We start from the raw sequence: 23657 nt of genomic DNA on the forward strand, positions 1-23657 counted from the left end.
GGCCTTTCTATAATAGGGCACCCAAATCTGCACGTAGTACTCTTACCAGGGCCTAATCATTGCCGTGTACACATTTTGCATGATTTCTTTGCTTTTTTATTCTATGCTCCTATTTATAAAACCCTAAATTGTGTTTTTTAAAAAAATTGGCTTGATCAAGCTGTACTCAAACCTTAGGGGGTGATTTTGCCAGCCCTGGTGAGGCGGGACAGCCGGGAAAATGGCAGAATTTAGGGGCGGGTGCCCAACCCACCTCCATGCCATCTTCCTAGGAGGCTGGTAGTCATCCCACACCGGGTCCCGTCTCCTTGGAGGCGGGAAGGGATTAAAACCTATTAACTGCCTGTTAACAGGTAGTTAACCGACAGAAAATAGGATTATCCCCTTTTTGCCCTTACAAGTGCGGGCTTCCCGAGGGCTCCAAAACACGCCAGCTCATCGAGGCAAGTACTGGGTCTGCGGGGGTCGGTGCAAAAGTGTGGTGTGAAGGTAAGTGATGGGTGCAAGAGTGTAGAGGTGAGTATCTGAGGTAAGTGCAAAGTGTTTTTAAAAGTGTACTTACCTTTGTTTCTTCCTGCGGGCTTCAGTCAGTTTGTATGCGGAGAGTCTCGCACCTCCGTGTTGCAGATGAGAGATGACCGTTGCATTCTCAGATGCAACAACTATCTCATTTTTGTAAAAGAAAGAAGGTTGATGAGGTCTTGCATACAAGACCTCATCAAACTGCAGAGAATGTCACTGTTTGACAGCTTCACAGAGCTGTCAAACTATGACAATTCATTTGACAGATGAAACGTCATACGTTGACGTGCTCTGCAACCGGCTTTCCCTTAATTGGCCTGCTAAGCCCGTTGAGTGGGCGTAACAAGGTAAATCAAGGGAAAATAGCGTGGGTTGGCCACAAATCGATGGAGGCAGGACTAAAACCCGACAAGCAGCAGTCCCGCCTCCAACGCACCCCCATTCACAAAATCGCTCCCTATGTATCTGCACTCCTAGGTCTCTGTTCCTTTAGCATTTTCTGTTGAGTCTGCTCTCACTTGGTTCCACTCTTGCCTATCCAATTATAACCAAAGCATCTCCAGCAATGGCTTCTTTTCCCACCCCGCATCATTATCTCCAGACTCCCTCAAGGATCCATATCCTCGGCCCTTTTCTCTTCCTCGTCTACATTCTGCACCTTGGCAATATCATCCACAGACATGCCGTCAGTTTTCACATGTATGCTGATGACATTCAGCTCTACCTCCTCTCTTGACCCCTCCACTGTCTCTATATTGTCAGACTGCCTGTCCCGACATCCAGTCTTGAATGAATCACAATTCCCTCCAGATAAATATTGGGAAGACCAAAGCCATCGTCTTCGGGTTAATAAATGAAAGCCAGCACAGATTTTTTATAGGCAAATCGTGTTCGACTAACTTGATTGAACTCTTTAATGAAGTAACCGACAAGGTGGATGTGGGTTGTGCAGCTGATGTTGTGCATATGGCCTTTCAAAAGGCATTTGATAATGTACCACATAAGACTTGTTGGCAAAATTGAAGCCCATGGGATTAAAGGGGCAGTGGGTGAGTGGATACGAAATTAGCTAAGGGACAGAAAGCAGAGAGTAGTGGTGAATAGTTGTTTTTCAGACTGGAAGGATGTGTGCAGTGGTGTCCCCCGGGGTCAGTGTTGGGACCACTGCTCTTTTTGATATATATTGATTGGACTTGGGTATACAAGGCATAATTTCAAAGTTTGCAGATGACATGAAACTCTGATATGTGGTAAACAGTGAGGACAGTAACAGGCCTCAGGAGGACAAAGACTGGTGAAATGGGCAGACACATGGCAGAAAAAAAATTAACAGAAAAATATGAAGTGATTCATTTTGGTAGGATGAATGAGGAGAGGCAATATACATTAAATGGTAGAATTTTAAAGGGGTGCAGGAATAGAGAGACCTAGGGGTGTATGTACACAAGTCTTTGAAGGTGGCAGGATACATTGAGAAGGTTGTTAAAAAGGCATATGGGATCCTTGGCTTTATAAATAGAGGCATAGAGTATAAAAGCAAGGAAGTTATGCTAAACTTTTAAAATACACTGGTTAGACCATAGCTGAAGTATTGTGACCAATTCTGGGCACCACATTTTTGGAAAGATGTCAAGGCCTTCGAGAGGGTACAGAGGAAATTTACTAGAATGGTATCAGGGATGAAAGATTTCAGTTACATGAAGAGACTAGAGAAACTGGAGCTGTTCTTAGAGCAGAGAAGGTTAAAGGCAGGTTTGATAGAGGTGTTCAAAATTGTGAAGGATTTTGATAGAGTAAATAAATAAATAAGCAGGCGGTTAAGAAGGCAAATGGCATGTTGGCCTTCATAGCGAGAGGGTTTGAGTACAGGAACAAGGATGTCTTGCTGCAGTTGTACAGGGCCTTGGTGAGACCACACCTTGAGTATTGTGTGCAGTTTTGGTCACCTTATCTGAGGAAGGATGTTCTTGCCATGGAGGGAGTGCAGCAAAGATTCACCAGACTGATACCTGGGATGACAGGAATGACGTATGAAGAGAGATTGGGTCGATTAGGCTTATATTCGCTAGAGTTTAGAAGAATGAGAGGGGATCTCATTGAAACTTATAAAATTCTAACAGGACTAGACAGACTAGATGCAGGAAGGATGTTCCCGATGGTGGGGGAGTCCAGAACCAGGGGTCACAGTCTAAGGATAAGGGGTAAGCCATTTAGGACTGAGATGAGGAGGAATTTCTTCACCCAGAGAGTGGTGAACCTGTGGAATTCTCTACCACAGAAGGCAGTTGAGGCCAATTCATTAAATATATTCAAGAAGGAGTTAGATATATTTCTTAAGGCTAAAGGGATCAAGGGATATGGGGAGAAAGCAGGAAGAGGGTACTGAATTTGGATGATCAGCCATGATCTCATTAAATGGCGGAACAGGCTCGAGGGGCCGAATGGCCTACTCCTGCTCCTATCTTCTATGTTTCTATGTTAAATGGTTTCCAGTGGCAGAAGGGTCAGTAATCAGAGAACACAGATTTAAGGTAATTGGCAAAAGAACCAGAGGCGACATGAAGAAACATTTTTTTTACGCAGCAAGTTATGAACTGGAATGCACTGCCTGAAAGGGTGGTGGAAGCAGATTCAATTATAACTTTCAAAAGGGAATTGGATAAATACTTGAAAAGGAAAAAAAAAGAGCTATAAGGAAAGAGCAGGGGAGTGGGACTAATTGGATAGCTCTTTTGAAGAACCGGCAATGGCACGATGAACTGAATGGCCTCCTTCTGTGCTGCATGATTCTATGATTCTGCCCCCACCACCAACTCCATACCCTTACCACCAATTCCATCACCCTCCCTAGCCACTGTTGCAGGTTGAGTCAGATCGCTCGCAACCTCGGCATCATATTCAACCACAAGCTGAGCTTCTGGTTCCATATGCTCTCCATCACAAAGATAATCTACTTCCAACTCTGTAGCATCACCTGCCACTGTCCCTATCTCAGCTTATCTGATGCTGACACCCTCATCCATGTCTTTGTCACCTCCAGACTCAGCCATTCTAATGCTCTCCCGGCTGACCTCCCATGCGCCACCCTCCATCAACTTCAGCTCATCCAAAGCTCTGCTGCTTGCATCCTATCCCGCACCAAGTCCTGCTAACCCACCACCCTTCCTCGCTGACTTACATTGGCTCCTGGTGCCCCAACACCTCAAATTTAATATTCTCATTCTTGTATTGAAATCCCTTCATGGCCTCACCCCTCCCTATATCTGTAAGCTCCTCCAGCCCTATAACCAACACCACCCCCACGCTCCCCGCCGCCTCCCATACTCTACATATATCTAATTCTGGTCTCTTGTGCCTCCCCATTTCCTTTTGCTCGTGCCTTCAGCGGTCTTGGTCCCATGCTCTGAAATTTCTTTCCTAAACCCTTCTGCTTTGCCACCTCCCTCTCCATGGAGACCCTCCTTAAAACCCACCTCTTTGACTAAGCTTTTGGTTACCCCCCAATATCTCACTTATTTGGCTTGGCATCCAATTTTTTGATTACACCTCTAAGAAGCATCTTGGAATATCTTTCCACTTTAAAGGTGCTAAATAAATGCAACTTGTTATGGTTCCATACCTTGTTCTTCTGCCTACAGTGCATTACCTCATAACATTCCACATCAAATTGTATCTGCCACCTGCCTGCCCATTCATTAACTGGTCATTGTCCTTCTGAAGTCTTTCACAGGCCTCCCTTATTTAAGAAGGGAAGTAGACAAAAAGCTGGAAACTATCGACCAGTTAGCCTAACATCTGTGGTTGGCAAAATGTTGGAGTCCATTATCAAGGAAACAGTAACAGAGCATTTGGATAAACATAATTTAATAGGACCGAGTCAGCATGGTTTTATGAAGGGGAAGTCATGTTTGACAAATTTGCTCGAATTCTTTGAGGACGTAACATACAGGGTGGATAAAGGGGAACCAGTGGATGTAGTGTATTTGGACTTCCAAAAGGCATTTGACAAGGTTCCACACAAAAGATTACTGATCAAGATAAAAAAAATCACGGGATTGGGGGTAATACACTGGCATGGGTGGAAGATTGGTTATCTAACAGAAAACAAAGAGTTGGGATAAATGGTTCGTTCTCGGGCTGGCAATCAGTAACTAGTGGTGTTCCACAGGGGTCAGTGCTGGGACCCCAACTCTTTACAATCTATATTAACGATTTGGAGGAAGGGACCGAGTGCAACATATCCAAGTTTGCCGACGATACAAAGATGGGAGGGAAAGCAGTGAGGAGGACATAAAAAACCTGCAAAAGGACATAGACAGGCTAAGTGAGTGGGCAGAGGTTTGGCAGATGCAATATAATGTTGGAAAGTGTGAGGTTATGCACTTTGGCAGAAAAAATCAAAGAGCAAGTTATTAACTAAATGGAGAGAAACTGCAAAGTGCTACAGTACAAAGGGATCTGGGGGTCCTGGTGCATGAAACACAAAAAGTTAGTATGCAGGTGCAGCAGGTGATCAGGAAGGCCAATGGAATCTTGGCTTTTATTGCAAGGGGGATGGAGTATAAAAACAGGGAAGTCTTGCTGCAGTTATACAGGGTATTGGTGAGGCCATACCTGGAATACTGCGTGCAGTTTTGGTTTCCATATTTAAGAAAAGATATACTTGCTCTCGAGGCGGTTCAGAGAAGGTTCACTCGGTTGATTCCGGAGATGAGGGGGTTGACGTATGAGGAAAGGTTGAGTAGGTTGGGACTCTACTCATTGGAGTTCAGAAGAATGAGAGGCGATCTTATCGAAACGTATAAGATTGTGAGGGGGCTTGATTGGGTGGATGCGGTGAGGATGTTTTCACTGATGGGTGAGACTAGAACTAGGGGGCATAATCTTAGAATAAGGGGCTGCCCTTTCAAAACTGAGATGAGGAGAAACTTCTTCACTCAGAGGGTAGTAAATCTATGGAATTTGCTACCCCAGAGAGCTGTGGAAGCTGCAACATTAAATAAATTTAAAACGGAGATAGACAGTTTCCTAGCAGAGAAGGGAATTAAGGGTTATAGGGAGAGGGCAGGGAAGTGGACGTGAGTCTAGATTCGGATCAGCCATGATCCTATTGAATGGCGGAGCAGGCCCGAGGGGCCGTATGGCCTACTCCTGCTCCTACTTCTTATGTTCTTATGTTTGCCAAAACCCCTACTATTGTGTCATCAGCAAACATTGATATTGTGCTCCATTTACCCAAGTCCAAATCAACTAGATAAAGAGAACAAAGATGGAGTCAACATTGTCCCTCCCGCTTTAGTGTACACCACTTCCAACCCTCTTCAATATCAGCAAAACCCATTAAACCAAATCCTTTGTTTCCTATCCACCAAGCAGTCCCCTTGTGCAATTTATATATTTAAGGAGCATTGAAATATCGTGTTCAGAGCCTCTGCTATTAGGCCTGGTGATTTATCCACTTTTGAGTTCTGCTAGTATTTTTCAGAATCAAAGTCTTTTCTATAGCTACCTCCAACAATAATTTCTAAAATAAAGTTTCTCATACAGTATGTCAAAACTTTAAACATTTGCATTTAGGTTCATGTAACAATACATGCACATTTTAAACCAGCCAGCAGGGGTCATACCAGCACCAACATCCAAACAAATGATGCAAAGCCTGCTACTCGGTGGCATGCATTTTAAATCAAACAGTTCTATTGCCTCTGGCAGTCTTTATTTTTAGCAGGGAGCGAAAAATGTCTGCCACCTCCCTTCCTTGCATGCTCACAGTATTTCCTTTCTCCTCCTCCTCCTCACTTGCATTGGTTGCTACTGTGAATGACACTTTAAAGGTAAACTAACAAAAATAAACACTGCATATCAACAACAACAATTTGTATTTATATAGCGCCTTTAACATAGTAAAATGTCCCAAGGCGCTTCACAAGAGTATTATAAGACAGAAAATTTGACACCAAGCCACATAAGGAGAAATTAGGGCAGATGACCAAAAGCTTGGTCAAAGAGGTAGGTTTTAAGGAACATCTTAAAGGAGGAACGAGAGGTTTAGGCAGGGAATTAGAGAGCTTAGGGCCTAGGCAACAGAAGGCACGGCCACCAATGGTTGAGCGATTAAAGTCAGGGATGCTCAAGAGGGCAGAATTAGAGATGCACAGATATCTCGAGGGGGGTTGTGGGGTTGGAGATTACAGAGATAGGGAGGGGCGAGGCCATGGAGGGATTTGAAAACAAGGATGAGAATTTTGAAATCGAGGCATTGCTTAACCGGGAGCCAATGTAGGTCAGCGAGCGCAGGGGTGATGGGTGAACGGGACTTGGTGCAAGTTAGGACACGGGCAGCCGAGTTTTGGATGACTTTGTGGCAGAGCCACTAAGGGACTCTGAACAACTGTACATAATTCCCTTTAGCAATCTGTCAGCTACAGCCTGAACCTGTATCTTTGTATATACTGTTTGCATGTACAGAGCGCGGTCCCTTTAAGAGCGCGGGCAAACGCGATGACGTCATGCCGTTAATCACGTGATCCTCCAACAGCGGGAAAAATGTGATGATGTCATGACGCCGTCCACGGGACCGCTGGAGCAGTCCTTGTGGAGCCTCCGAACTGACTAGACCTGTATTCGTAGTTCTCATGCATTTGTTTGTTAAACTCAGTGGCCTAGAAATTCATTGACGCCACTTTTGGGGCGCTAAAGTGGGGCGTCCGCTAAAGTTTGTGGCCGCCGCCAAATCTAGGCCACTTCTCCGATAGCTTCGCCCTACTAGTTCGGGCGAGCGCTAAAACTGCTGTTGGACGCCTCTCTTTGGGCGCTAAGCCGGAGGTGGTGATCGATAGCGCCGAGGCCGGGCGCAGCGCAGGTGCGGCCATCTCGTGACTGACAGCAGACACCCTGGCGCCGGCCAGCTCTTAAGGGGGAAGGGTCGACTGTGTCTGCTGCCACGCCCTGGATAGTGGAGCCCTCCAGCTAGGCCTGAACACTGCTGCTGGACCCAAATAGCGCCTGAAGACATGGAGAAGGCCCGTGAACGTGCGCAGCGCTTCTCAGAGCGTGATCTGAGTGTGCTGCTTGCTGCTGTGGAGAAGAGGCGCCATGTTTTGTACCCGGACAATGGCAAGAAGGCGACGGTCCGCGTCTACAGGAGAGCCTGGAGGCATGTCGCCAGCAAGCTGTCAGCCAACAGCGACGTCCCCAGGACCAGTGCCCAATGCCGCAAAAAGTTAAATGACCTCACACGCATTGTCAGGGTGAGTACCCTTTCCAATGACCTCCTCATCCTTGCATGTGCACCTCACATTATGGGCAAAGGGACCTGAAAGCTCTAATGGCCAGCCTTCATCCAGCAGCTATGGCACAGGCATGAGCATCAATTGCACATTCTGCACTGAACACACTGGCCAAGCTATTCCACCATGGGAGGCAGTGCACACCAGATCATGGCGACACACTGGCCAGGCTATTCCACCATGGGAGGCAGTGCACACCAGATCATGGCGACACACTGGCCAGGCTATTCCACCATGGGAGGCAGTGCACACCAGATCATGGCGACACACTGGCCAGGCTATTCCACCATGGGAGGCAGTGCACACAAGATCACGGCGACACACTGTACTTAGAGGCCGTCCTTTCTCTTGCAGGCCAAGCTGGCGAATAATCGCAAGAGCCGGACTGCGACCGGGGGAGGACGACCCCATATCCAGCCACTCACCGACCTGCAACATCGCGTGGAGCGCCTCATGGGTCGCCGGGTGATTGGGCCCGTTGCATGTGGAGATGCCGACCCTGTTCTGGGAAGCAATGGTAAGGACATCACCTTTTGCACCTCTCTCGTCCCACTTGCGCATCAGATCTACATCCTTTGCCACTGTCCGACCAATGCGCTGAATGCCACCACTCATGCATCCCGCACTGACGCCCTCTCCTCACTCTAAAGCTACTCTTGTGCCTTCCTGCTTTCAGATGGTCAAGAGGAGGTCCCTCAACTTGCCAGTGACAGACCCTCCGAGGAGGAGCAGGAGGAGGAGCAAGAGGAAGGCGGCCCATCAGGGGAACCCTCAGCCGCGGCCGCCCAGACCAATGTAGGGGACACGTCTTCCCTGGAGGGCAGCGTGGCGGAAGTGTCGAAGGGGAGGAGAGCTCCTGGGACCTGCGTGCTGCAGAAAGGCGGGAGGGGGGTGGAAGCTCGGCGGCCTTCTCCCCAGAGGGGGGATGCGTCGGAGGGGAGTCCAATTGCTGGGCCCAGCGGCCTCCAGCAACGCAGGAAGGGCCGGCCAGCTCGGCGGCCTTCTCCCCAGAGGGAGAGTCCGGCCTCCAGTCAGGAGATGCTCTTCGCCGAGGAGATGGAACGCCTCGAAGACTTGTCCGCGGACTCGGAGCGCCGGCACACGGAGCTCGTGGCGGCAGTGGCACGGTTGCCTGAGTCCATCGATTCCCTCTCTATCGAGGCTCCCAGTTCGGGCCCTTAGAGGCCACCAGTCGGGCGGAATACCGGGCAGATCTTTCAGCGACTGGCCAGGTGATTAGTGGTGCCGTCCAGTCACTGGCTGCTCTGCTGCGGTCAGTGAACAGGTCAACACGGGCACTCACTGCTGCCACACTCGCTGTGTCAGCCAGGCATCGCCAGGGCACCCGGCGCGCTGCAGCAGCACATCGGTCTGTCCCTCGGCAGATTGGTGCGCATGCTGCAGTGCTGGCCCGGGCGAGTGCCAGTGTCTCAGGCGACCAGCAAGCGCCTGCCATCCGCCAGCTTGCCGCCATTCCTCCAGCCGCCACTGCCACTCCCCCAGTGGAGCTGCCAGGAGCTGCTGCAGCGACCGATGCTGGCCAGCCACAGCTGCAGCAATCAACAGCCGGCCGCTCGACGCCCAGACCTCGACTAGGCCGACCCCCAAGGGCATCTGCCGTCACGACATGTGCCCCTCAGGAGCCTGCCCCCAGCCTTGCAGCAGCCAATGGCCTTACTTTGAGGCGGAGCAGCAGGGCGGGCAGGGGCCACCCAAAGATGGCCAAGGCATCGCCCTAGCGGGCCAAAAAGTCGAATGTGTGGCCATTTGTGTTTGCTTCTTGAGGCCGAGAATTGGATGCTTGTTTTTTGAAGGCCGATGATGTGATGTTTGTTTTGGACGAAGGCCGAGAATGACGGCCATTTTAGTTGCCCTATTTTGTTAATCCTCCCCAGGTTGTGGGAGCGAGTAATGTGTTTGAGTGTTTTTTGGGGGTTTCCTCTGTTTTTGGTTTTCATGTGGGAAGGGCCCAGAGTTTGTACAATAAAGCATTTTATTTATTCACATTGTCCATGTTTGATCTTTGAAGTGTTTGTTGCCTTAACCGGCTGAGTGCTTGCGGAGCGGCTGCAATCATGTTCTATCATTGGCACAAGCCATTCCCTGACAGGGGGCCTAGAAGTGACATTCAATAAGCCGATGGCGGGCGGCCCTTGGACCTTGTGCGTCCCTCCTGGGCTGGTACTCCTCGTCCTCGTCGTCCTCATGCTCCTCCTCCTGAGGTGGTGGTCCAACGTGAGGTGGCAGTGCCTGAGTCCTGCGGATAGCCAGGTTGTGCAGCATGCAGCAAACGACGACGAATTGGGAGACTCGATCCTGCGAATACTGGAGGGCTCCCCCGGAGCGGTCGAGACAGCGGAACCGTTGCTTGAGCACGCCGATTGTTTGTTCTATGAGGCTCCTCGTCGCTTGATGGCTCTCGTTGTATGCCTCTTCAGCAGGGGTCGTGGGCGCGCGGAGCGGGGTCATGAGCCAGGTACACAAAGGATAGCCTTTGTCCCCGATAAGCCATCCTCTTGGGGGAGGCTGTGCCTGGAACATGTCAGCCACAGTTGTCTGTCGCAGGATAAAGGCATCGTGGCTGCTGCCTGGAAAGCGGGCATTGACAGCTAGGATGCGCTGCCTGTGGTCACACACCAGCTGTACATTGAGGGAATGGTAGCCCTTCCGGTTGCGGTAATTCTCGGCATGCTCAAGAGGTGCCCGCAAAGCCACATGCGTGCAGTCAATGGCGCCCTGCACCATGGGGAAGCCCGCTATTCTTGCAAACCCCACTGCACGCTGCTGCTGCTTGTCCAGGGTCATGGGGAAGGAGATGAATTGATGTCTCCTTCTGAAAAGGGCTTCGGTCACCTGGTGGATGCAGCAATGCACGGCGAACTGGGAGATGTTAGCGATGTCCCCAGTAGCGGATTGGAAGGAGCCGGAGGCATAGAAGTTGAGAGCCACCGTCACCTTCACTGCCACCGACAGAGACGTCCTGCGCATCAGCTGTGGCTGCAGATCTCTCTGAAGCAGCCGGCAGATGTCTGTAACCACCTCCCTTCGGAATCGCAGCCTCCTAACACACATCACGGCAGACATGGTCAGATAGGAGGTCTGCTGGCGGTATACCCTGCGTGGGTAAGGCCTCAGTTGGCGACGCCTGTTGCCCCCTCTGCGTCTAGCCAGGGCTGCCACTCTCTCACGGCGTCTGTAAGCCCTTCTGGCATAAGGCTGAAATTCAGCGTTGCCACCCAATGCAGCCCCCATTATATGCTGGCAAACACTGAGCTCTGAATGAAGGCTAAGATAATTGGTAAGCTCTGGCCTGAGCCAAAAATACCTGTCCAAGTGTTGGTCCAAAGCAGTAAACTCTCCTCCTTGGTCTCTGTCCAAAAAACCGTTGCACAAGAGTGAATGCTGCAAAATGGCTGGCCTTTATACTGCTGGGTAAGTGCCCTTTAATTAGCGCTCCCCCCGGCCCGGCTGGCCTGTGTACCATTCCACTTCACAGTCGCTCGGGACGCCCGGCGCACAATGGGCCGGCGCGAGTGAAGTTCCGGTTTGGGGCGCACAAAGGGCGTTGCACTATTAAATGACGTCATGATCTGCGCGTGCAGCAGGGCGCGCGCTAAGACTTTGCGCCGGCGCTAAATGTGTCCTGAAGTTGGGGAGAGGCGCAGATCGCGCTGCGCCCGGGCGATAAGCACCTAGCGCTCGAGATCTACTCCCACTAAGGCGCTAACGGCTGGCGCGCCCAACTGAATTTCTAGGCCAGTTAGTTTTACATTAAACATCTTTTGATTGATCGCCTGAGTCGACCTCAGTCTTTTGATAGGAATTAGACATTCCTACAACTTCACGTTTACGGAGGGTAGAACGTGGGAGGCCAGCCAGGAGTGCATTGGAAACATAGAAGATAGGAGCAGGAGTAGGCCATTCGGCCCCTCGAGCCTGCTCCACCATTCAATGCGATCATGGCTGATCATCCAAATTCAGTACCCGGTCCCTGCTTTCTCCCCATACCCCTTGATCCCTTTAGCCTTGAGAAATATATCCAACTCCTTCTTGAATATATTTAATGAATTGGCCTCTATTGCCTTCTGTGGTAGAGAATTCCACAGGTTCACCACTCTCTGGGTGAAGAAATTCCTCCTCATTTCAGTCCTAAATGGTCTACCCCTTATCCTTAGACTGTGACACCTGGTTCTGCACTCCCCGACCATCGGGAACATCCTTCCAGCATCTAGTCTGTCTAGTCCTGTTAGAATTTTATAAGTTTCGATGAGATCCCCTCTCATTCTTCTAAACTCCAGCGAGTACAAGCCCAATCGATCCAATCTCTCCTCATACGTCATTCCTGCCATCCCAGGTATCAGCCTGGTGAATCTTCGCTGAACTCCTTCCATGGCAAGAACATCCTTCCTCAGAATAGTCAAGTCTAGTGGTAACAACAGTATGGGGGTTTCAGCAGTGGATGAGCTGAGGCAAGGATGTTACGGAGGTGGAAATAGGTGGTCGTAGTTATGTCATGGACATGTGGTCGGAAGTTCATTTCCGGGTCAAATATGACACCAAGATTGCGACAGATGTTAGGGAGAGGGATGGAGTCAGTGGTTAGGGAACGAGTCAGTCTTCCCAATATTTAATTGGAGAAAATTTCTGCTCATCCAGAACTGGATGTCGGACAAGCAGTCTGACAATTTAGAGTCCATGGAGGGGTCGAGAGAAGTGGTGGAGAGGTAGAGCTGGGTGTCGTCAGCATACATGTGGAAACTGACGCTGTGTTTTCAGATGATGTCGCCAAGGGGCAGCATGTAGATAAGAAATAGATGGGGCCAAGGATAGATCCTTGGGGGACACCAGAGGTAACGATGCAGGAGCGGGAAGAGAAGCTATTGCAGGTGATGGAATTTGACTTGGTTCTGATCTCGTAATAAGATCTGATGTGGCTCAACCAAATGCAGGTTTGCTGAATTTAAGGTATTTAGAATTCCAGACAATCGATTCAGCAAATTTAACATTCAAATCCAACATATATTTGGAATACTAAACAGAATATTAATATCTATGTAGCAAGCAGGATTGGCTTGACATTGGCTGGCTTATTACTGTCAGTTGTCTGAAACAATACCTAAAAACTGACATAAAGAAATGTATAGAAATTAAAATATTGTGTACTGCTTATTTAACTAAAGAACAGTTCAATATTTGCAAGTTAGGCACATGGAGCTTGAATAAAGGTTACTAGTATTAATCTGACATTGTTGCTATCTGACTGGCATCAGACCATTTTAGCTGAATTAAAAACTGTTTTAGAAATTTAAAATATTAGTTATCAACAGCAACACAGTGGAATTTTCTGAGGAAGACAGATAAACGTGGGGAGGCTGAAACAATAATTGGGCCTGTATCTGCAGAATCCAGTATTGCATGCTCAGCCAACCACTAAAACATTTGTTAGCATTGTGGAATTTGGTATTAAATATGTATTTATACTGCTTTATTATGTTGAAACCTTTCTATATCCTCCACCTCATATAATGTGGATGCATAGCTTGTGGAGTAAAACCAAACCTGAAGATAATGTACTGGTTTAAAATTTGCATGTAGTTATTATTGTTCCGTTGTGTTAAGAAAATTAATAATGCATCATTATACCCTGAAGCCAAATTCAAAGTACCCACATGTTTAATACTGGACCATTTACTGCCAGTATTCTCCCAGGAGCTATTGGGCAAGTCTTTGTAATTAACCCAATTTGCATATGTAGTACGGAATAATAAGCAGTATTTAGTAAATTATATCTATGTTAGCATAGCAAATATACCTTTCAAGGCTTAGGGTGAGAAACATATAATTTATTGTTCAAAATGTGAAGAATATCGAACAGCAGCAATTTTTGCCCCAAAACATAGGGAAAACAAAAAAAATTCAACGACTGTATATTGCTTTGCAGCTGAATTCTATTAATTAAGGGAACATTGGCATGGGCACCTACACATTGTGCCTTGAGGAACTCTGTTCTATTTGGCAGCACAAGTCAATGCTTTCCTTTGCTAGATCAAAAAAGGTAATTTAAATGGACTTCCAATGTGCTTTCAAGCCAAGTGGGACAGAATGCCAGAGGGATTTTGTGGGAGGAAAATGCCTTACATGGAGCAGCACAAATGCTGCAGCAATTTTCTCTCCATGGACAAAAAAGTTAATAGAAACAAAAATAAAATTTAAAAATTAATTTCTAATCCATTTTTGCTTATTTTTCTTTTAGCAACTCAATTTGTTTGAATCAAATATATTTTTAACAGATAAATACTACCAATACTCTGGAATATTGTGTGACATAGAAAATGTTTGCATGCACACTGCAGTACTAAATTTGACCCTAGAATGATGGTGACAAATTCATTCTATGGCAATAGAATTAACTTATGACAAGAAACAAAACTAAATAGTAAAGTAGTTCACTGCTGTTAAAAAGTAAAAAGTACATAGATGGTTTAATGCATCTGAAATCACATTCATCTGATGAAAACTCCACTCACCGCCTCAATGCATTTGTTAACTCAACTGCAAGTTCACTGTCATTGTATGTTCTGAGTTCAGCTAGTGTTACAGGATGTGTTATTCCATCACTGCATTCCTGATAGATAAAAAAACAAGGAAAGAGTCAGAAATAATACACCCTTTGGGATATAAATGGTGAAGTAACATCAAATGCACATATGTTCAATTCAGGCTATAATGAATGAACCAAAAAGGTTTACAACTGTCCTACGTGAAAAGTTTATGGAGCAATGAAGAGAGTCCCTTCATCTTTCAGCATACTGTGTCACCAGCTGCTTAAGAATATTAAAATATCCGGAATTCCGGAATGCTCTGGAATCCAGAACGATTGGTGGCAGGGTCGTCCGGAATCTGTAAAATGTTCCGGAATCCGGACACCCTGTCAAACCGTTTCCACCACCAGCAAAAGATACAGGCCGGGAAGCTCACATTAAGTACAGTTACAGAGTACTGCGTTGCAAAAACAAGAGAGGGAGGCTTACCATGCGTTGCGAAGAAGCGAGGACTAGAAGGCCTGCGAGGAGAAGAACTACAAGGTGACGTCCAAAAACCGGAAATATCGCAACCTGGGCCCAGGCATTTCTGGACTCGGGACGTGTTTCTGATGTCCGAAGACGCCCGAGCCCAGGTTGCGATATTTCCGGACTTCGGACATCAGAAACATGTTCCGAAGTCCGGAAAACACGAAAACCAGCTTGGCCTCGGTCCAGAGGTTGCCGGATTCAGGACGCTAACCTGTACTGCAATTAAGAATTATACTTGTAACTGAAGTAGTCATAAATCAGTTCAAATGAAAAATGCTGTTCTAGACCAGACTCAAGAGTGCTTGATGCTGACATTGGGTCCCTGAAATAGACGAGTTTCATTCCCCAGCATTAATATCCCTTACCTTCATATGCATAAAAGTATAAAAGCAAAATATGCTACTAGTGTACATTTATCAAACTACAGGTAATTTCAAGTTTTCTCCTTCTAGAAGCAAAGAACATTCTTATCTTACACACAAGTCTATATGGTAATCTCAAACTTCTCCCAAAACCATTGGTTCCTCTTCAGGAGAACCAAACAATGCTGGTATTTTATGATCTAATCTGCGAATGCCTGTCCTTGCACCTCTTCAACATCATTATCAGTAACAACTTGCAATTACAGTGCCATTAACACAGAAAAACATCTCGAGGCACTTCACACAGGCATAATCAGACAAAAATTGATGTTGCGCCAAAGGAGGAGATATTAAGAGGGATGACCAAAGGCTTGATCAAGAGATAGATTTTAAGGAGAGCATTTAATGAAGAAGGGAGTTGGAGAGAGGAAGTGGAGAGGTAGAGAAGTTTGGGGAAGGAATTTCAGAGCACGAAGGCCAGACGGCTAAAGGCATGGTCACCAATGGTGGAGCGAAGGAAGGGGGGGATGCACAAGAGGCCAAAATCAGAGGAACAGAACGTTCTTGGAGGGCTGGAGGAGACTACAGAGATAGAGAGGGATAAGGCTGTGAAGATAATTAAACATGAGGATTTCAAATTTGAGGCGTTGGGACATCAGGAGCAAATGTAGGTCAGCCAGGTGCATTAAGTGAGCATGATTTGGTGCAGGATAGATTATGCGCTGCAGAGTTTTGGATCAACTGATGTTTACGGGGGTGGATGATAAAAGACTGGCCAGTAGAACATTGGTAAGAGTGGAGTCTGGAGATGACAAAGGCAGGGATGGGGGTTTCAACGGAAGATCAGCTAAGGCAGAGGTGGAGGTGGATGATAAGTACAGAGGTACAAGTTTACACTCTCTGTGATGAAGTATATCATAGAATTATAAAATAGTGCAGCACAGAATGAAGCCATTTGGCCCATCGAGTCTGCGTTGGCTCTTTCGAAGAGCAATCCAGCTAGTCCCATTACCCGGCTCTTTCCCATCTCTCCCTGCAATTTTTTCGCCTTCAAGTATTTATCCAATTCCCTTTTGAAAACTACTATTGAATCTGTTTCTATCACTGAACCCTGGGCAACACCACTGTATACCTCTCTCCGGTCTGAAAAACAGCTATTCACCACAACTCTGTTTTCTATGCCGTAGCCAATTTTGTATCCATGCTGCTTACTGCCCGCTTTATCGAGTTTTATATGGGTCGGAAGCTCAGCTTGGAGTCGAATATGATGCCCAAATAGTCTGGTTGAGTTTGAGACAATGGTCAGGAAGGAGGATGAAATCAGTGGGAATAGGGTTAAGGGAGCAGGAGGTGGGCATCATGGATAATATGCGCTCAGAGAGGGCATGAGGGGAGATAGGAAAAACTAGAAAATATGTAAATTCGGGTTACGAGGGGGGAGGCGGAGTCTGGGGGATGTTTGGCCCGGTGGGCAAGGGGAAGCAGCAGAGACAGCTGAATGGATGATCTCAATTTTAGTGACAATGATACCCACAAGCTCCTCGTACTTATTATTGGAGGTGAGGGTGAAGGGCGCAGGGGAGAGGAATTTAAGGAGACGGTTGGTAGTGGAGAAAAGAAGCCGGAGGTCATCTTTACTCTTCAGAATTATATTGAAGTAATAAGTAGTTTCGATAGAGGAGAGTGAGGCCCAATAGTGCTTGATATGGTCTAGCCAGATCTGGTGATGACTGGCTGTGCATCAGATATGCTCAAGTCTATGTTCCTCAGATTTGAGTGAGCAAAAATTGGGGCGAAACAGGAGATTGACAGATCGACTGGGTTAGGAGTAAAGGTTTTCCTGGGACAAGGGCATAATAAGTAGACATGAGGGAGTGGTCAGACAGACTAACAGCTTCAGCAGCATTGTGGCAAATGGAAGCCCAAAGGCTAGGTAGTTGGGATTTAGTAAGTACAGTTGTAAGTGACTTGGGGGGGGGGGGAAGAGTTGTTTCCAGGGATGGACACAGAAAGAAGTGGGGTTGGAAGGAGGAAAGGAGATATGAATATCGAGGGATACAAGGAAATGGTCAGAGATGGTCTTGTCTGCGATAGACACCATGGGAGTAGAGAAATGGGAGATGGCAAGGTCAAGGAGGTGATCGTGAATATGGGTTGGAAAGTTTAAGGAGGGCAAGAGGTCAGTGAATTCAGAGGAAAGAGGGCGGGGAGCAGAGATGAAGATTGAAATCACAGTCACTCAGTGCAGAGGCTGAGGGAGGAAAGCAGGGAGAATATCTCAGGGAGAAACTCATGATGGGGCTGGGAAGGGCTGCAGACAACAAGGATTTTAGCAGAGAGGTGAAAGGGATAGAAAAAGGTGGTGTTCAGAAGAGATGAAAGGACGAGAGGAGTAGGGGGAGAGACTAAGGTATGACTTGGTGATGAGGGCTACACCACCACCATGGCAGTTTGGGCAGGGGCAACTAGTGGAAAGCATAGCTCGTATGGAAGGCTTTAGCAAGTGGCATGTTGTTGTCACCCACGAGCCAAGTTTCAGTCAGAACCAGAATGTCAATACAATAATCCACAATAAGGTTGTATATGGAAAGGAATTATTTGTGATTGAACTGACATTCTGGAGGGAAATACACTGGTATGGGGGGGCGAGGGGGGGAGTAACCAGGAGAAATGAAAGCTAGCAGGACTGGGTGACAGGAAGGAAATGAGACAGCAGGGAAGGGCTCAAAAAAGAGAAAGAAAAATGTGGATAGAAGTAATGGGCTCTTACGGAGCAGCAGCCAAAATGCACAAACGAATGGACACAGAAGGAATTTGGGTTACATTGGCACGGCAGAGATTAGAAGAGACATGTCCTGATGTAAACAGAGGGCCTCCTCCCTTCCTTCCCAGCAGCCTCACGTAAATTTCACCTCCACTCCCAACTACGAGAGTGCCATGTGGTGATGCCATCAAGGCATTGTAAACACACAGGAAGTGAATAAACCACTTTCGGTGGATCTCGGAATGCCTGGACAGTCTTGCGGTTAAACTTACTGCAAGGATGAGAGGGAATGGCAAGATTGATAAAGAGGTGTTTCAGCAGGCACAAAGTGAATTTTAAATGGTTTAAAGTTAAATTGAGGTGGTAGATGAAAGGGGGGGTTTGGAAATGAATGGGAGAACGGTTTTCACAAGCACACAAAGGAAGAAAAGTCTTGAAGATGTAGAGAGCATGAGGGTGGGAGACAGAGAGATGGCTCATCTTGGAGGAATGGCATTGATTGTCCTTAGAAGTATCTATAATTATTGGCACCTCCGCCAAGTAAAATATCACAGAAAGATTAATGTCATGGCAACAATTATTTGTAATCTTGTGATAGGCTTCTCTACAACTTTTCTTCTGTAGTTTGTGTGTAACCCCTTCACGGTTCTTTAGATATATGTGAGATGTGGTCTCTGTTGTAGACAGTATTCTGTAGTGCAGTAAGGAGATCACTACTACAATGGCTTAATTCTAACTATCTTACTTTATAGTTTTAACATCAGACAGTATAAGAAGATTACAGGTCAATGAACTAAATTAGACATTTGCATACATTAGAATGACTCTAGACATAATAAACATACATTCTCCATTTACATGGATTCAAAGGACTGTCCCTGTGTCCAAATTCGAGTGCACTCTTTCGTTGGCGCGCTTAAGTTGGAGCTCATGGTATGTATAATGTCTGCAAGACTTACGACTCCGAACCCCTTCGTTGAATTCTCTTCACGATCACTGAATCCCACTTTGAGTTCTGGATGCAGAGCACACAGCAGCCGCTGGAGTTGGTGACTCTCTCTCTCTCTCTCTGCAGCTTTTCCAAGTAGCTCCCCATCAGCACGAGGCAAGCAGCTCTCCCCAGACCTCTGCCTTGCAGATCTGGGTTCAGACGACGATCCCCCGGTACTGGTGACTTGCAGCCAGCCAGTTCAGGATGCAGTGCTACTAATACGAAGAGCGGCGGCCGAGTTTGGAAGCCCGGGACGGGATGCGGCAGCCATTTGCCTCCTGAGCCCTCTTTTCAGAGCTCCTGCCCTCTCCTCTTCCAGTCACTCTCTGCAGCTTTTCCCGCTCGAAAAACCCGACTCCACCCCTTCCTCCTGGGGTTTCTGCCTGGAGACAGCGCAGCCTCACTGTCTGCAACAGTTGATACTGGTGCAGAATTATGGAAAGTCTGCTCTTAGTCACATTGTGTCCTTAAAAGTTCTTGCCGTACCTTCACATGGCAACTTTAACCCAGGGGTTTATAACAATGATAATACAGTGTCTAAGTTAAAGATTGATAACCATACTTAGCGTACATAACATTTCCAGTGGGTATTACATGTGTATGTGTGTCAATGAGTGCTTGTGTGTGATAGAGAGGGAATAAAGAAAAGAAAAAGAAATAAGTGCCCAGTGGAAGACAGAATGGGGGAGAAATTGAGTATAGCCCCGTTTGGGGCGCCAGCCTCGCCAGGGTGCTAAAAGTAGCGCCCCGGAAGCATTTGCGCCCGTGCACCGGAAATTGAGTTGTTGCGCCCCAAAGGGAAGCGCGGCGGTACTGGAGGCGCCCCGCATCCCTCTTGGGGCACTGCAAGTGAATATCGTGGCGCTACGTGCCGCAGCGCCACACGCTGCGGCACGTCGCGCTGCGGTATGTCAGGCCTTCCTCCCCTTCTTAAAGGGGAGGGGCATTGTGCAGTGCGATCTGGGGCCCAGCTGGGCCCCCGAGGATCAGGAGTACAGGCAAAAGAGCCCGGCACCGAGAAGTGCCGGGCTCTTGGAGCGCAGCCGGCACTCCGCGGGGGGGGGGGGGGGGTTCAGGAGGCCGGGGACGTGAGCGCAGGCAGGTGCTGGCAGGCGGCCAACAACAAAAATGGCCGCCCCGCACCTCGCCTTTAATTTGCGCCTCCCCGGCCGCAGGTAGGCCCTCCTGAACCGGTCGGACATAGCGTCCGGCGGTAAATCAGGGGGTGCTGCCAAATATCGCAGCCGGGGCATCAGCGGGGCGCTGCGCACACTGATGACGTCATCGGCAGCGGCGCTAACGGTTAGCGCCACTACTAACGTCCCGCGGAATTTAGCGGGAAACATGGGCAGTGCCACGCCCGGGCACCAGTTGGCTTGCGACCCACTTAGCGCCATCTTAAGGCGCTAACGGGTGGCGCAACCTACTGAATTTCTCCTCCAATGAGTGTATGATTTGAGGTACAGTTAATGATTAAGAGGTTAGGAGAAGAGAATTATTGAGGAAAATATTGCAGTTGGTATCAGCAGGTTCAGAGTCAGCAATTCTTTTCTAGCTCAGTGTATACTTGTCTACTGAAAGAATCATTTAAGCAGCATCAGTGTTGTATTATCATGCTTCTTGCACTGTATTTATCAACTAGACTAATGGTGAAATTTACTTTGACTTGTTTATCCTTTCCTCCGCTGCTGGTTGAGCTAAGAGATCGCGTGTGTTGCTCCTTTTGTTCTTCTACCTCCGATTTCAGGTGTTCAATATGCACTAAGTAAGCTTGTTCCTGGGCTTCTCGAGTGCTCAGCTTCAATTCAAGTGCTTTCTTCTCCTTTTCCATCAAGTAAAGCTGAGCTTTGAGTTCCGCCATTTCCTCCTTCAAATGACAGAAATATAAGTTTCACATCATAAAAAGATGTATTAGCGTGTGTTAAATGCATGTGTCAAAAATATTCAAGCTTTGGGTCCACATTAATTATCTAGCCCACTATACCACGTAATCCTAATAGGAACAGGAATAGGCCATTTAGCCCCTCGAGCCTGTTCTGCCATTCAATGAGATCATGGTTGATCTGTGACCTAAATCCATATACCCGTCTTCGCTCCATGTCCCTCAATAGCTTTGGTTAACAAAAATTCAATCTCAAATTTAAAATTAACAATTAATCTAGCATCAATTCCTATTTGTGGAAGAGAGTTCCAAATATCTACCAGCCTTTGTGTGTAGAAGTGTTTCCTAACTTCACTCCTAAAATGCCTGGCTCTAACTGTTAGACTATGTCCCCGAGACCTAGACTTGTCAACCAATGGAAATGGTTTCTCTATCTACCCTATCTGTTCCCCTTAATATCTTAAAAATTTCAATCAAATCACTGCTTAACCTTCTAAATCCAGGGAATACAACCCTAGTTTGTGTAATCTCTTCTCGTATTTTAATCCTTGGAGTCCAGGTATCATTCTAGTAAATCTACACTGCTCTCCCTCAAAGGCCAATATATCCTTCCTAAGGTGTGGTGCAATCTAAAGAACGGTTCCCGAATTGAGAGAACTTTGAAAGATTATAGTTGGGGCATCCAAGGGAGAATCAGGCTGAACATAAAAAGTACAGAGGATAAGTGAAAAAGGAAATAAGAGGGGCAAAGAAATAGTACGAGAATAGATTGGCGACTAACATAAAAGGGAATCCAAAGGTCTTCTATAGGCATATTAACAGGAAAAGGGTTGTCACAGGAGTGGTGAGGCCAATTTAGGGACCAAAATGGAGATCTAGTGGTGAAGGCAGAAGGCATGACTGAGGTACTAAATGAGTACTTTGCATCAGTGTTTACGAAGGAAGAGGACATTGGCAAAGCTACGGTAAACGAGGAAGTTGCTGGGATACTGGATGAGATAAAAAATAAAGAGGTACTAGAAAGGCTGGCAGCACTTAAAGTGGCTACGTCACCCGGTCTGGATGGGATGCATCCTAGGTTGCGGAGGGAAGTAAGGGTAGAAATTGTGGAGGTGCTGACCACAATCTTCTAATCTTCCTTGGATACAGGGGTGGTGCCAAAGGACATGGAGGATTGCAAATGTTACACCCTTGTTCAAAAAAGGGAGAGAAGAATAAACCTGGCAATTACAGATGGTGTGGAAGCTTTTAGAAACAATAATACAGGAGAAAATTAACAGCCACTTGAACAAGCATGGACTAAAAGGAGAGCCAGTACAGGTTTGTTAAGGGCAAATTGTGTTGATTGAGTTTTTGATGAGGTAATAGAGAGGGTGGATGAGGGCAGTGCAGATGATGTTGTGAATATGGACTTTCAAAAGGCATTGGATAAAGTACCACACATTAAACGTTTTAGCAAAATTGAAGCCCATGGGATAAAAGGGGCAGTAGCAGCATGGATACAAAATTGGATAAGTGATAGGAAAAGAGAGTTGTGGTGAATGGCTGGACTGGAGGGAGGTATAGTGTGCAGTTCCCCAAGGTTCAGTGCTAGGACCACTGCTGTTTTTGATATACTGTACATTAATGACTTGGACTTGGGGATACAGAGCACAATTTCGAAATTTGCAGATGACATGAAACTTGGAAGTGTAGTTAAAAAGTGGGGAAGATAGTAATAGACTTCAAGGGGACATAGACAGGCTGATGAAATTCAACGCAGAAAAGTGTGGTGATACATTTTGGTAGAAAGAATGAGGAGACACAATACATAAAGGGATGCAAAAACAGAGACCTGGGGGTGTTTGTGCACAAATCTTTAAAGGTGGCAGGACAGGTTAACAAAGCAGTTAATAAAGCAAATGGGATCCTGGTCTTTATAAATAGAGCCATAGAGTACAAAAGCCAGGAAGTAATGATAAACCTATATAAAAGACTAGTTTAGCCCCAGCTGGAGTATTTTGTCCAATTCTGGGCACCACATTTTATGAAGGACATGAAGACTTTGGAGAGGGTACAGAAGAGATTTACTAGAATGGTTCCAGAGATGCGGGATTATAGTTACGTCGATAGACTGGAGATGCTGGAGCTGTTCTCCTTCGAGGAAAGAAGGCTAAGGAGAAATTTGATAGAGGTGTTTAAAGTCATAAACGGTAAATAAAAAAACTATTTCCAATGGCTGAAGGATCGATAACGAGAGGGCAGAGATTTACGGTGATTGGCAAAAGAACCAGAAGTGACATGAGGGAAAAACTTTTTTTATGCAACAAGTGGTTAGGATTTGGAATGCACTGCCTGATAGGGTGTTGGTTACAGATTCAATAAAGGGGAATTGGATAAATACTTGAAGGAGAAAAAATTGCAGGAATACGGGGAAAGAGTGGGGGAGTGGGACTAACCATGTTGCTCTTCAAAAGAGCCGGTGCAGACTCAATGGGCTGAATGGCCTCCTTCTGTGCTGTACTATTCTATAACTTTGGCCTACATTTTTATTCTGTCCAAAAACATGATCCTGACCTCCCTGTGGCTTGGCACTTTCTACTTGATTACCTTCCTTCCATTGAAACATTACTCCTGTGGTTCAAGTAGAAGTTAAAGAACAGCAAGTTCTCCAAATGCCCTGCCAACATTCCTATTTCAACCATCTCAACCAACACCATGAAAAACAGATCAACTCATCATCAACTGATTGTTGTTCATGGATCTTGCTGTGTACAAAATGGATGGCAGGTTTA

At 46.8% G+C, this 23657-nt stretch overlaps 1 protein-coding gene across 3 annotated transcripts in view; it reads right to left on the reverse strand.

Moving 5' to 3' along the window:
* mcc (MCC regulator of WNT signaling pathway) overlaps window positions 1–23657 on the reverse strand; it is a 450686-nt gene that overhangs the window by 9847 nt on the left and 417182 nt on the right. For all 3 annotated transcript variants that reach the window (XM_085987123.1, XM_085987125.1, XM_085987131.1), the window contains 2 exons: window positions 20662–20868; window positions 14339–14436 (listed from right to left, as the gene is read on the reverse strand). In XM_085987123.1, the coding sequence (XP_085843249.1) occupies window positions 14339–14436; window positions 20662–20868 (305 nt within the window). The remainder of the gene's footprint in view (window positions 1–14338; window positions 14437–20661; window positions 20869–23657) is intronic.

The sequence above is a fragment of the Somniosus microcephalus genome, chromosome 1 (genome assembly GCF_052327205.1).
Source record: "Somniosus microcephalus isolate GS21.2 chromosome 1, FLI_Smic_1.0, whole genome shotgun sequence".
In the NCBI taxonomy this organism is placed as follows: Eukaryota; Metazoa; Chordata; class Chondrichthyes; order Squaliformes; family Somniosidae; genus Somniosus; species Somniosus microcephalus.